The sequence below is a fragment of the Diabrotica virgifera genome, chromosome 3 (assembly GCF_917563875.1).
Source record: "Diabrotica virgifera virgifera chromosome 3, PGI_DIABVI_V3a".
Lineage (NCBI taxonomy): Eukaryota > Metazoa > Arthropoda > Insecta > Coleoptera > Chrysomelidae > Diabrotica > Diabrotica virgifera.
Genome location: NC_065445.1, coordinates 143,012,833 through 143,026,105, shown reverse-complemented (window position 1 = coordinate 143,026,105; position 13,273 = coordinate 143,012,833). Strand labels below are relative to the sequence as shown.

Sequence of the window (13,273 nt, the reverse complement as noted above, 5' to 3'; positions counted from 1 at the left end):
TTTAAGACAAATTTGCAAAACTGTTTCTCATACCTGCTACATGAATTATATTAAGAGGAAACAGTAACGATCAACAGGTAGCGAAAACGCGTTCCAAGATTGCGGCTGTAATTTTGAATATTTTTTCGAGATATTTGGCACACGTATTTGTAATATAATAAAGAATGGCGGTACAGAGCCCAATTTGAAAAATATATTAATATGTGGAAATTACTCTGTAATTAAATACAATTTTAAAAAAACGAGCCTGTACCACCATTAAGAAGAACAAAAAAATACACTTTCTTCAAATAAACTTTTTTATCCGATGCCTAGATTTTGTGTCATTTTGGAACTACTAAAATGTTTGATTTCATTAGTAGTTCCAAAATGACACAAAATCTAGGCATTGGATAAAAAAGTTTATTTGAAGAAAGTGTATTTTTTTGTTCTTCTTAATGGCGGTACAGGCTCGTTTTTTTAATATTGTATTTAATTACAGAGTAATTTCCACATATTAATATATTTTTCAAATTGGACTCTGTACCGCCATTCTTTATTATATTACGAATACGTGTGCCAAATATCTCGAAAAAATATTCAAAATTACAGCCGCAATCTTGGAACGCGTTTTGGCTACCTGTTGATCGCTACTGTATCACCTTAATAACATCAACTCATCTGTATCAAATAATCCGCAACAATTTTGGTCTTACTTAAATTCAGTTAACAAAAATATTGATATACCAGATTTTATGACTTTTGACAACGAAGAAGGTTTCGGTGGTAAATCTATCACCACATTATTTGCAAATTACTTCGCAAACAACTACTCTAACAATATTGTTAATTTGAATAACTTCTCTTTTACACCCAACTCTTCTGTTGACATTCCATTCATATAGTTTAACCTTGAAGAGATTTTTACTGGAATTTGTTCTCTAAAAGATAAATTGAGCTCTGGTCCTGATGGCATTCCTTCGTTTCTTTTAAAACGCTGTATTTATTCCTTGTCAAAGCCTTTGCAAATATTATTTAATTATTCTCTTCAAACTCAACAATGTCCTAACTTCTGGAAAGACAGTTATGTTATACCAATTCACAAAAGTGGTTCGAAACAAGATGTAAGAAATTACAGACCAGTTTCGATCCAGTCAGCAGTTCCGAAATTGCTTGATAAATTAATTGCTCAAAAATTATCTTGGTATTGCAAAAATTTATTCATTGATCAACAACATGGCTTTATAAGTGAAAAATCGACAATTTCAAATCTCATTATTTACCACAATCATCTAATTACTTCAGTCAAAAATGGTCAAGTTGGTGTTATACAGGGTGTCCCGAAAATATTGGTCATAAATTATACCACAGATTCTGGGGTCAAAAATGGGTTGATTGAACCTCACTTACCTATATACAATAGTGCACACAAAAAAAGTTACAGCCCTTTGAAGTTACAAAATGAAAATCGATTTTTTTTCATATATCGAAAACTCTTACGAGATTTTTTATTGAAAATGGACATGTGGCATTCTTATGGCAGCAACATCTTAAAAAAAATTAAAGTGAAATTTGTGCACCCCATAAAATTTTTATGGGGGTTTTGTTCCTTTACACTCCCCCAAACTTTTGTGTATGTTCCAATTAAATTATTATGGCACCATTAATTAAACACAATGTTTTTAAAACTTTTTGGCCTCTTAGTACTTTTTCGATAAGCCAGTGTTTATCGACATATTTTGAATATTTGTCGAATCCACCACATATTTGTACCGGGTGTCCCAATAAGAATGGCTCTCGGCCATATCTCAGGAACCGTTTATAGTAGAGCTTTGAAATAAAAAATTTTATAACAAAAGTTACCTCAGGAAAAGCCTGGAAATTATTTTCATAATTGTGGGTTCACCGCTAGAGGGCGTAATTGAATATCAAAAATAAAAACATCTAAATTTTACAAAATTTTCCTAATGAAGGGGCACTGGAAATCCGATTATTGTATTCTTCATCAAATTCTGCGCATATTTGATTTAACAAGTTTAACTCTACCTTTGCAAATAAGAGGTGGGGGTGAGTGGGAACCTTGTTATGAAAAAATGGCTGTAAGTCCGGTTCTGCTAAATCAAATTTTGAAAACTGGGTCTTGTTGAAGACAGATCTTTTTCTTCAATGTAAGCGTGATAATTTTGAACCATTCTAATAAGTATTAAGCCAGCTGGGAGGCGTTATTTAATTTTTTTCAGAAATCTAGTTTTCTTTGGAAAATATTAAATACAAGTATGCATTTTTAATCATGCTTTATAAAATTAGATTAAATTAGCAATAGAATAGCGAAAACCGCCTGTCGATACCTTTTTTCTATCTCAAGATATCTCGAGAAACGTGTAAATTTTATACATAACTGTTACTATCACCGGTAAACTAAGTTAATGAAAAATAGTGTGCTGTGGAAAAAAAGAAAATAACATTTTCCAGATGTCAACGTATAAAAATATAATTAATTAAAACAACAATATAAAGAGAAACAATACTATTAAAATTAAATATAACACAGAACAAAAAAAACTACTTAGTGACGACCTAAATATTCAAATTGTTGCCCATCATACACTTCTCTAGAATACATTATCCAGAGAATACTAAACGCCATTCAAAGCATATCGAGAGCAGAAATTGAGACTGCTGTTCAATCTACTCTTGAAAGAGTAAATGTTTGCAACGAAAATGAAGGGCAAAAATTTGAACGTTTATGTCATCACTAAATAGTTGTTTTTATTTCTTTGTAATAGGGCTTTTCAACCCTTCTCATTTGTTTCGAGCCTCTGTCATATGCCGTATAATCCGTGTATAATATTAATATACGAGATATGAACGAGGCTCGAAACAAATGAGAAGCGTTGAAAAGACCTAATATACGTTGACAGCTGGAAAATGTTTCTTTGTTGTTTCCATAGCACACTACTTTTAATGAATTTCGTTTACCGGTGACAGTAACAGTTATGTTTTTAAATTTACACGTTTTGTAAGATATCTCGAGATAGAAAAAAGGTATTAACATGCGGTTTTCGCTATTCTGTTGCTAATTTTGTCTAATTTTGTAATATGGTATTAAAAATGCATGTTTGTATTTAATATTTTCCAAGGAACACTAGATTTCTGAAAAAAATTAAATAACGCCTTCTAGCTGGCATATTACTCAGTAAGTTGGTTCGAAATCATAACTTTTACATTGACGAAAAAGATCTGTCTTCAACAAGACCAAGTTTGCAAAATTTGATTAAGCAGAACCGGACTCACAGCCAGTTTTTCATAACAAGGTTCCCACTCACCCCCACCTCTTATTTCCAAAGGTAGACCTAAACTTGTCAAATCAAATATGCGTAGAATTTTATGAAGAATACGACGATCGGATTTCCAGTGCCCCTTCATTAGGAAAATTTTGTAAAATTTAGATTTTTTAATTTTTGATATTCAATTACGCCCTCTAGCGGTGGTCCCACAATTATGAAAATAATTTCCAGGCTTTTCTTAGGCAACTTTTGTTATAAAATTTTTTATTTCAAAGCTCTACTATAAACGGTTACTGAGATATGGCCGAGAGCCATTCTTATTGGGACACCCGGTACATGGTTAAGTACGATTATAGAGACCTGTTAATAATCTGAAAATTTATTTATAATTTGCATTTTTAAGGTATATTTTGAAAGAGAAGCCACATCTCGATAAAAGGTGACTCATCAAAAAAAGACTAAGATGCAAACGGTACCACAATAATGAATTAATTGGAAAGTACACAAAAGTTTGGGGTGGTTTAAGGGAACAAACCCCCCATAAAATTTTTTTGGGGTGGACAAACTTCACTATAATTTTGTTTTAAGATGTTCCTGCCATAAGAATGATACATGTCCATTTTCAATAAAAAATCTCTAATAGTTTTCGATATATTGAAAAAAATCGATTTTCATTTTGAAACTTTAAAGGGCTGTAACTTTTTTTATGAGCACATTTGTACTAAGGTAAGTTAGGTTCACTCGAACTATTTTTGACCCCAGATTGTGTGATATAATTTATGAAGAATCTTTTCGGGACACCCTGTATATTCAGATTTTTCAAAAGCTTTTGACCAGGTCAATCATGAGCTATTATTATTCAAATTGGATGCCTATGGATTTCCGTCTTACCTCATATCTTGGTTGAGCAGCTCTATTGTTGGTAGAACACAAAAAGTCAAAATAAGGAATTATTTTTCAAATAATATACAGGTTTCTTCTGGTGTTCCTCAGGGTGCTCATCTGGCCCCGATTCTATTTAATTTGTTCATTAATTATGTTAATTCCATTTTTAATTACTGCTCTTTTTATTATTTGCTGATGATTTGAAAATGTTTATAACAGTTCAAGACATAAACAGCTGTGTTAATCTATAGAACGACTTTGATGCATTGAGCAATTGGTCATCTCTTAACCTTCTCCCATTGAATCCCAATAAATGTCATTGCATAAGTTTCTCAAGAAAACAAACTCAATTAAATTATGACTATATTATGTGAACAATGATGTGCCTTTAATTCGTGTTACTGAAATAAAGGACTTGGGGATTCTTTTCAATTCTGATTTAACTTTTAACAACCACATTAACCCGATTCTGAATACAGGAATGAGAAGGTTGGGATTTATAATTCGTAATATTCGGTCCTTGTCAGCATATGCATTTTAAGTAGATATTACAGCCTATGTCAGATCCATTTTAGAATATGGGTCTGTTATATGGAACCCACACTATTACGATTCAGTTAAACGACTGGAATCAGTTCAACGTAAATTCTTTAGATATCTTGCATTTAAACTTGGATATGCTAGATGTACATTTAGTTGCGCAGAATTACAAAATCTTCTGAAACTTCCATCTCTGGCAAACCGTAGTTTGTTAGCAGACTTAATTTTTTTGTTTAAAGTTATATCCAGAATTCTTGGTTCAGAAGAACTGTTATCCTTGTTTAGATTTCGTGTGCCTTTAAGAGTTACAAGGGAACAATGTTTTGTTTGCCCCTAATAGTCATATAACCAACTACGGATACCATGCTCCATTGCCACGTTGTGTTCTTTTTCTCTTATTGTTTATGAATAAATATATAGTTGTGACATGGTTTTAAGTAGGATACTAAGTAAGTTAAATATTTTATTATTTTATTATTACTTTTATTAGTGTAATTATTATTATTTTTGACATTTGTAATGATGAAATATTTCTACATATTCTAACAAGAATAAAAAACCGCTAAACGCCGTAAAAATGAGTGGCGCATACAATATTCCAGCTACAAAAGATCTGATATGAATATTACGTGGCGCGAAAATGTACTTTCATCTTGATGCAAAACAAAATTCTAGTTTTATTTTAAAAGATTTTTCCCTAATATTTGCTCAATTTGAAGTAAAACGCGCCACAAGAGAGTAACTTTGATAAAGTTTTAATTTTGAAACTCTTTTGTGGCGCGCTTACTTCAAATTTAGCAAATACATATTATGGAAAAATCTTTTAAAATAAAACTAGAATTTTGTTTTGCATCAAAATGAAAGTACATTTTCGCGCCACGTAATATTCATATCAGATCTTTTATAGCTGGAATATTGTATGCGCCACTCATTTTTACGGCGTTTAGCGGTTTTTTATTCTTGTATCAGGAGTTTTTCAAAGATATTTATAAATTAAATGCATGAAGTTGAATGCAATGTTTCTCGATTACACGTTAAGCTTTATAAATGGTCGCCTTTGTCGCATTATCTCCCAAATGATCTAGTGTCCATCGAATGTACACTAGATTTTTTTTCTGTTCGAAATAGATTGAAAAAAAATATTGGGATGGCCGGTTAATGAACTCTGATTGCCCGTTGCCAGATCAAATTTAGCGTCGTAACCACTACAACTACATAAACCATTTCGGGAATAATCGTTAATGATTAGATTATACTTTTGTAGCTTAATAACTTCTAAACGGCTTAACCGAATTTGATCACTAAACATGAGTTTGAAATGTATTGACCAGTAGTATCTGATGCATCTTAGGTCAAGTATGATAACTGAAGCTATTACAGGAATTATTGAGCTTGAAAAACCGTTTTTCCCATAGGAAATAGATTTGATCATACTTATGAAGCCTATAACCTAAAAATTCTAATTTTCCCGGATATGAGGTATACACTGTCAGATTCGTCTAGAGTCCTAAAAACGCTCAGTTACTGGCGCAATTCGTAGGTTGAAATTTTGAGTAATTGTCGAAAAACCAAAATTTTCAAAGTTTAGTTTTTTAGTTTTTCGGCTATACTGAGCCGTAAGTATGTCTGATCCTCACGGCTTAGACACCATTTGAAAGCTTAACTCAACACAATTGATTTGGTGTATTTGCGGTTCTTCTGTCTCTTCTTGAACCGAAGATATATACCCCCAAAAAATATGCCGTTTTGTACCTACCAAGTCCTATAGCTGGCTTATGGGTGGTAAAAAGTCACAAACTACACCGGTTCTGAATCGGCCCTGACGCCCTCTTCTTCTTCTTAACTCAGGCGAGACTCGTTAGTCTCTGGCACTTGGTCATAAGACCTTTGTACCAAACCCTGTTCTTCTCCTTAAACTTTAATAAGTCCTGTGGCCTCAACGAAGGCCAACAGTTTTCTTATTGGTAGTTTTAGGATCTCTTCTGGTTCTAACCTTATTTGACCAGTGAAGTTCTGCCTTACATTACCTAGCACACTGCAATGGCATATTATGTGTATGGCAGTTTCTTCTTCCATTTCGCACTTTCTGCACCATGGTTCATTCACCTTACCTAGTTTGTATAGGTGATTTCTTAAACGGCAATGTCCAGTCACCATTTCAGTGACCGTTTTGATCTCTCGTTTATTGAGGTTCATCAAACTGTTCGAGAGTTTTTATCAATATTCTTGATTATTTTTTTAGTCTGGATTTGCCCTTGAGTGGTTCTCCATTTATTTTGATGATTCTTTATCAGCCATTTCTGAACCTCGTTTTTCATAGCATCTTTAGTGATGCCACAGAAAGGTTCTGGGCCTTCAAAAGTTTCTCTCGAGCCTTGTTTCGCTAACATATCTGCTCGTTCGTTCCCATGCACCCCTTCATGACCCGGCACCCATATTAAAGACACTTTATTGTCTTTTGCCAGGTTATTGAGCCTGATCCCCTCTTTAAACACAGAAAAAAATTCAGATCCGTTTAACTTTTCCACACACATACATACATACATATCCACAACAAACATTTTCAATTTTTTAAATAGAAATTGAGTCATATTTCTGAGCTCGGGTACTTTTGAATGGTATAACCGATTTTCAAAATTGACATGCGTTGGAAAGGTAATGATCTAAAGGTAAGGTTCTAATTGCTATTAGAAGCCACAAAGGTCGGACTTAAATTTTCGAAGTTTTGGGAGTTTTGGGGACGAGAACGAAAAACAGACCCTAAATAGGAAGGGCCGTAAAATCCACACATATGAATGGCTGAGTCTTTTCCTGAACTTTAAGATAGGAGTTGGCTTAATTTTCAATTCAGTCAGATTTAGAAAATCGAAAATTTCGTGTGTAGTGTCGTGTGTAGAGGGGTGTGGTTGTGCACCACTGGCGAGTTCTCTGGTAATTTTAACTATTTTTGTATGTTCTATTTCAGTATTTTATGTATGCTTGTAAAATAAAGATTTTACCGTTTAATAAATAAATAAACATTGCTTTCTTTTGAGAGTTTCTTGTTCTCTTCATCTTTTATTAATATTAAAAACTGTTGTTCTGCTTACATTAAAATGGTTCACTACGGCAGATAGTGACCAACCATCTTCTAATTTCGTTACAATTCCTGCTTTTGGTTCTTTGCTAGCATGTGGAGCCATTTTTTGAGCTTGAACAGAACAAATTTTAATATTTGGCAGTGACAGTGACAGTATGTAAATAATAAGTATTTATCCTTCAAAATACACTACTCAATTTTTTACAAAATATGCTTTAAGAGTCGTATCAGTTTTTCTTTGAACCAGCTGTACTTGGGAATTGTAGGAAATATATCTGACAACCTTGATTCGAAAGCCGATCTCTTTGATATCAATATGAGTGCTGATTATGTTGGAAAATTATGCGTGGATAAACTATACCAACATGAAATATTGAAGTCGTAGGTGTGTTCAAGTTTAGAATAGTTTAGCAGAGTATACTGGAATTACAGCCACTAGACATATTTTATTATATACTAGTAGAAATAAAATTGGAAGATTTCTATTAACCCTTTCGGGATGGCACCGGTTTACTAGAATGTAACCGGCTGGACAGGTGCGGACAGCGCTTTTGTAAAAACTAATCAACACTCAATTATATTGTACCTAAAAAAGTGATGAAATAGCATGTAACGTGATATCGTTGACAAAGTAGATAAGACTGTAATATTATCACAGATAAGACTTGCTTTAGAAAGTAATTTTAATCATCAATTAATCATTTACTGTATGAATCAGATCCTCTTTGAAACGACTTGAGTCGTTTCCTGTCTACAGGCACCGAAAGTTTTAGTGAATACAGTCGTTTCCCACCGCGAAAAGGTTTATGTAAATTTAAAGAAACATACCCTAACTTATTTCATTTAATTTGTATAAGTGGAATATAATGCGTTTATATAAAGCACACTTATTCGGATTACACTCTAACTGTAATCAAACAAAGGTGACATTTTGGCATAAATTGGTAACATTTATTTGACAGTTGCGGTATTGACACTTCAGATTTGTTTTTATTCTTTACTATAAGTCTTTGTTTTATTATATTTATTGTTTTTATTATTTACTTTAACCATTGTTTATATAGGGATAGTTGGTCAGTCCAAAAGGAAAATTTGTTTGATTTAAATTGAGCCAGTCACCAGATGTCTCCACAATTTCTGTCAGGGTCGCAACGTCAAAATGCATAGACACCAAATCGGATACGATCCTATTCATAACACCCCAACTCGCATACATATTAAGAAAAATAAAGATATATGGAAGAAAATATTTAGAAATTGAATTAATGACGTCATGCTATTATATATATATATATATATATATATATATATATATATATATATATATATATATATAAAACAGATGAAATAGAGAATGTGGAAAAATCCCCTTACGAACAATTCACACATCCACCATTTCGGGTTGGGAAAAATTTTTTGAATAGAATCAAAGATCCAAACACCAGTTCTTAGAAATGTGTTTCGCCCTCTTCAACCTCTCTGGGCTTATCAATAAAGATGAGAGGTTGAATATCTTTAGACACATTCCAATCAAAAAACAACATTCGAGACCTAGACATAGAAGGTGCGTAAATCTACGGCAAGTCCGACAATGACAGTCTCAAGTTTTAATTCCCTAATTACTTAAAGTAAGTAAAATATATGTTTAAAAACATGAGATGTAGATCCTTGAAACACACTCAGTGATCAAAAGATCCAAGGTTAATGGTTTGACGATCACTCGTACGAAATCAAACAGATGAAATAGAGAATGTGGAAAAATCCCCTTACGAACAATTCACACATCCACCATTTCGGGTTGGGAAAAATTTTTTGAATAGAATCAAAGATCCAAACACCAGTTCTTAGAAATGTGTTTCGCCCTCTTCAACCTCTCTGGGCTTATCAATAAAGATGAGAGGTTGAATATCTTTAGACACATTCCAATCAAAAAACAACATTCGAGACCTAGACATAGAAGGTGCGTAAATCTACGGCAAGTCCGACAATGACAGTCTCAAGTTTTAATTCCCTAATTACTTAAAGTAAGTAAAATATATGTTTAAAAACATGAGATGTAGATCCTTGAAACACACTCAGTGATCAAAAGATCCAAGGTTAATGGTTTGACGATCACTCGTACGAAATCAAACAGATGAAATTATATATATATATATATAATGTATAATAGCATGACATCATTAATTCAATTTCTAATTATCGTAGGTGATGTGACACTACCACCTATCTATGAATTTTGTAAGAGATTTCAAACTTTTTTTAGGGCCACCTCCTGCTTTTATATTATGATATTTTTTAACTTGTTTTGTAGTCAATTCAACTATTTATTTACTACAAAATACGTCAAAACTAACATATAAGAACAGGAGGTGATCCTAAAAAAAGTTTGAAGTCTCTCTTCCAAAATTCATGAAAAAGCAGATAGGAGGTATTGTCACATCACCAACGATATACTCTTCTATATATTTATTTTTCTTAATATGTATACGAGTTAAGGTGTCTATGCATTTTGATGTTGCGACCCTGACAGAAATTGTGGGGACATCTGGTGACTGTCTCAATTTGAATCAAACATATTTAGAGGAGAATGTCAACTAAAACTGTCAATGTGACAGTGGTAGTTGCCAAACAATCAATATAATGTAAATTAATAGGTTAATATCGCTAAATTTCTCAGCTCGACTCGTTTCATTTCTTTTTATCTCACAACTTAATACGTTTTCCATCTTTTGTGCTATTTTGCCGGTTATTAGCGTGCTCATCACTGTATAAACAATGCTTTAACGTAAGATTATAACTTAATTCTTATTTACTATTTCTAATGTTTTTATTTATTTACATTGAATATTAATTTGTTTTGTTGTATAATCCACTTCACAATAATTATGTGATATATTTGATTTAAAATGAATTCAAGATTTTTTTGTAAATGGGCAACAATGTCAACTTAGATCTCGGCCATAGATAATGATGTGCAAGGGTATCTATATTGTATGGACTGTAGTTTGGTTTTAATTTCAGTATTTTATAAATGCTATAATATTCCACAGGGTGCGGTGAACTTTGAGAAAAACTCACTTAATCGGACAACAGGTTTAGGAAATTCGAGACATCACAAATGGCCAATTTTGTGGGTGGCCCCCACATATTTTTAAAATTCCATAGCTACATACCTTATATCTTTGGCTACATCTTGACTGTTTAACAACCATAAATGTAAGAATGGTTTACCCAGCTTTGAAGACAAAAAATAATCTTTTCCTATTATTTCAAAACATTTAGGGGCAACAGTGCCCCCGTTTTTATAGTACTTTCGCACATTCTGTGTGTTATAGTCCCATAAACAAGCAGAAAATTGTTGATCAGATTGTGCTGTTGTTACTAGTAAATCAGGTATATTATGCATAATTGTTATGAATTTGAAATGGACTCAAATTACCAATGCAATACTTATCATGTGAACTATAAACTGTAATAATAAAATAAACTATCCAAATTTGAATCGGCCTAACGCCTAACCTAACACCCCTCGTCATAACCTAACTTATTCTTCTTTTTTTGTCGATGACTCTGTGTCTTTCAGCTTCAGCCACCCAGCAGGTCAATCTAAAAAATCTATGGACGTCTTTATTTGAACCGGTACGGGGCAGTGGCGTAATCAGGGGGTTGTAGTTGTAAGGATGTATTTTGAGCTCTTAAATGATTAACACCATTTTAGGTACATACTATTCCATACGCGTGACTTTTTCTAAAGCGTTACCAAAGACAGATGCAAAAAATCGTATTTAAAAAAAATGGCTAAATGTATAATATACAGTCGGAAAAATGAAAGAATACCCATGAACGAACATATAAAACACGCTGTATTTTCCTGTCACCGTGTCACACAAAAAATTGGCAAGCGCAAGTACATGTATAATAATTATTATTACATGCGTATATACTTGCGCTGGGCAATTTTCTTTGTGACACGGTGACAGGAAAATACAGCGTGTTTTATATGTTCGTTCATGGGTATTCTTTCATTTTTCCGACTGTATATAATATAGCTTCAATAATATCATTTTGTATATCACTTGAAACTCTCGAAAAAACAGTTATAATGTATAATAAAAAACAGTTCTAGATGTTGGCAAAACTTTTGATCTTTTTTGGCAATGTTAACAATTATTATTATTCCATGTAATTGTCTCGATTGTCAGAGTCGTCGCTCTCAAAAAAATGACCACGAAACGCTAATTCTTGTTTGGTCAAAAAACAGGGTATCTACCTATCCTACATCGCATGTGGCATGCATAGGGCTTTTCATTCACAGTCATTTGTTTCGAGCTTCTTGCATATCTCGTATAATCCGTGTATATTAATATTATACACAGATTATACAACATTTGACAAAAGCTCGAAACAAATGACAATCGATGAAACGCCCTATTGGCGAGGAACCGCAAAGTGGGCGACGCCTGGTGGCCAATTTGAAAAGCATCAACTCAAGGAAAACATTGACTTTGCCTGGTTGTGTACATATTTGCGGTCAGTTTATGTTGTAATGGACAGCCTAAGTCTGACGTCACAAATGTCACAAAATTGGGAGGAGCTTATATTGGCTCCAAACAATTTTGTTTGTAACGTTAAATGGTCATAAGGAATTTTTCATTTATGTGTTTTGTGCGGCAAAATAAGACTTCATTTAGGTATTTCGTTAAAGAAACGTGTTAATTAAAAGATTTTTATTCGTTTTTGCTCAGGTGGTTTTTATTCCTTAGTGATTGAAAATAAACATAACCTCAAAACTGTTTACGTTCTAATCATTGCATTAAATTAACTCATCTGGGCAAAAACGAATAAAAATCTCTTAATTGGCACGTTTCTTTAACTAAATACCTAAATGAAAAGTCTTATTTTGTCACACAAACCACGTAAACAATAAATTAAAAATTCCTTATGAGTGTTTAACATTATAAACAAAATTGTTTGGAGCCAAATATAAGCTCCTCCCAATTTTGTGACGTCAAGACTTAGGCTGTCCATTAACAATAATTTCGACTTAAAAAAACTATTGCAGTGTTCCTCAGTATTCATTCCTATTATACTCTACGTAATGACCTAAATTAACCAATGCCAAATCACACATTTTGTTAATTTAACGTTTGTATTAAACGTAGTATTTTTTAATGTTTAAGCGACTGCAAAATTAAATAAACGAATAAAATGTAGTATATATTCTGTACATAGAATGTACAATCTTATGAAAAATATCCCGACCACTTCGTAATTTCCAGAACACAATTATTATAAAATAAATTCACCTACTTAGTTTCCAGTTTTTATTTAATCAAAAATTTTTATCTGTCGGTGTAAAATAAACTGTAGTGCACCTATTAATTAAATTAAAAACAAAATTAGAAATCCTAAGATAGATTAATAATTTTTAGAACGCTGTGTGATTATCGGGGGCCAGATTTTTTTATGAAAAAAAGTAAAAACAAATCAGTAGTTAGCATCA

General features: G+C 32.6%; 1 protein-coding gene across 1 annotated transcript in view; it reads right to left on the bottom strand.

Annotated features, from left to right (window-relative positions):
- LOC114333435 (WD repeat-containing protein 18) overlaps nt 1–11,327 on the bottom strand; it is a 67,510-nt gene extending 56,183 nt beyond the window's left edge. The window contains exon 1 of the mRNA XM_028283303.2: nt 10,944–11,327. Within this exon, the coding sequence (XP_028139104.1) occupies nt 10,944–11,176 (233 nt within the window). The 5' untranslated portion in view covers nt 11,177–11,327. The remainder of the gene's footprint in view (nt 1–10,943) is intronic.
- Nucleotides 11,328–13,273: the final 1,946 nt, after the last annotated feature.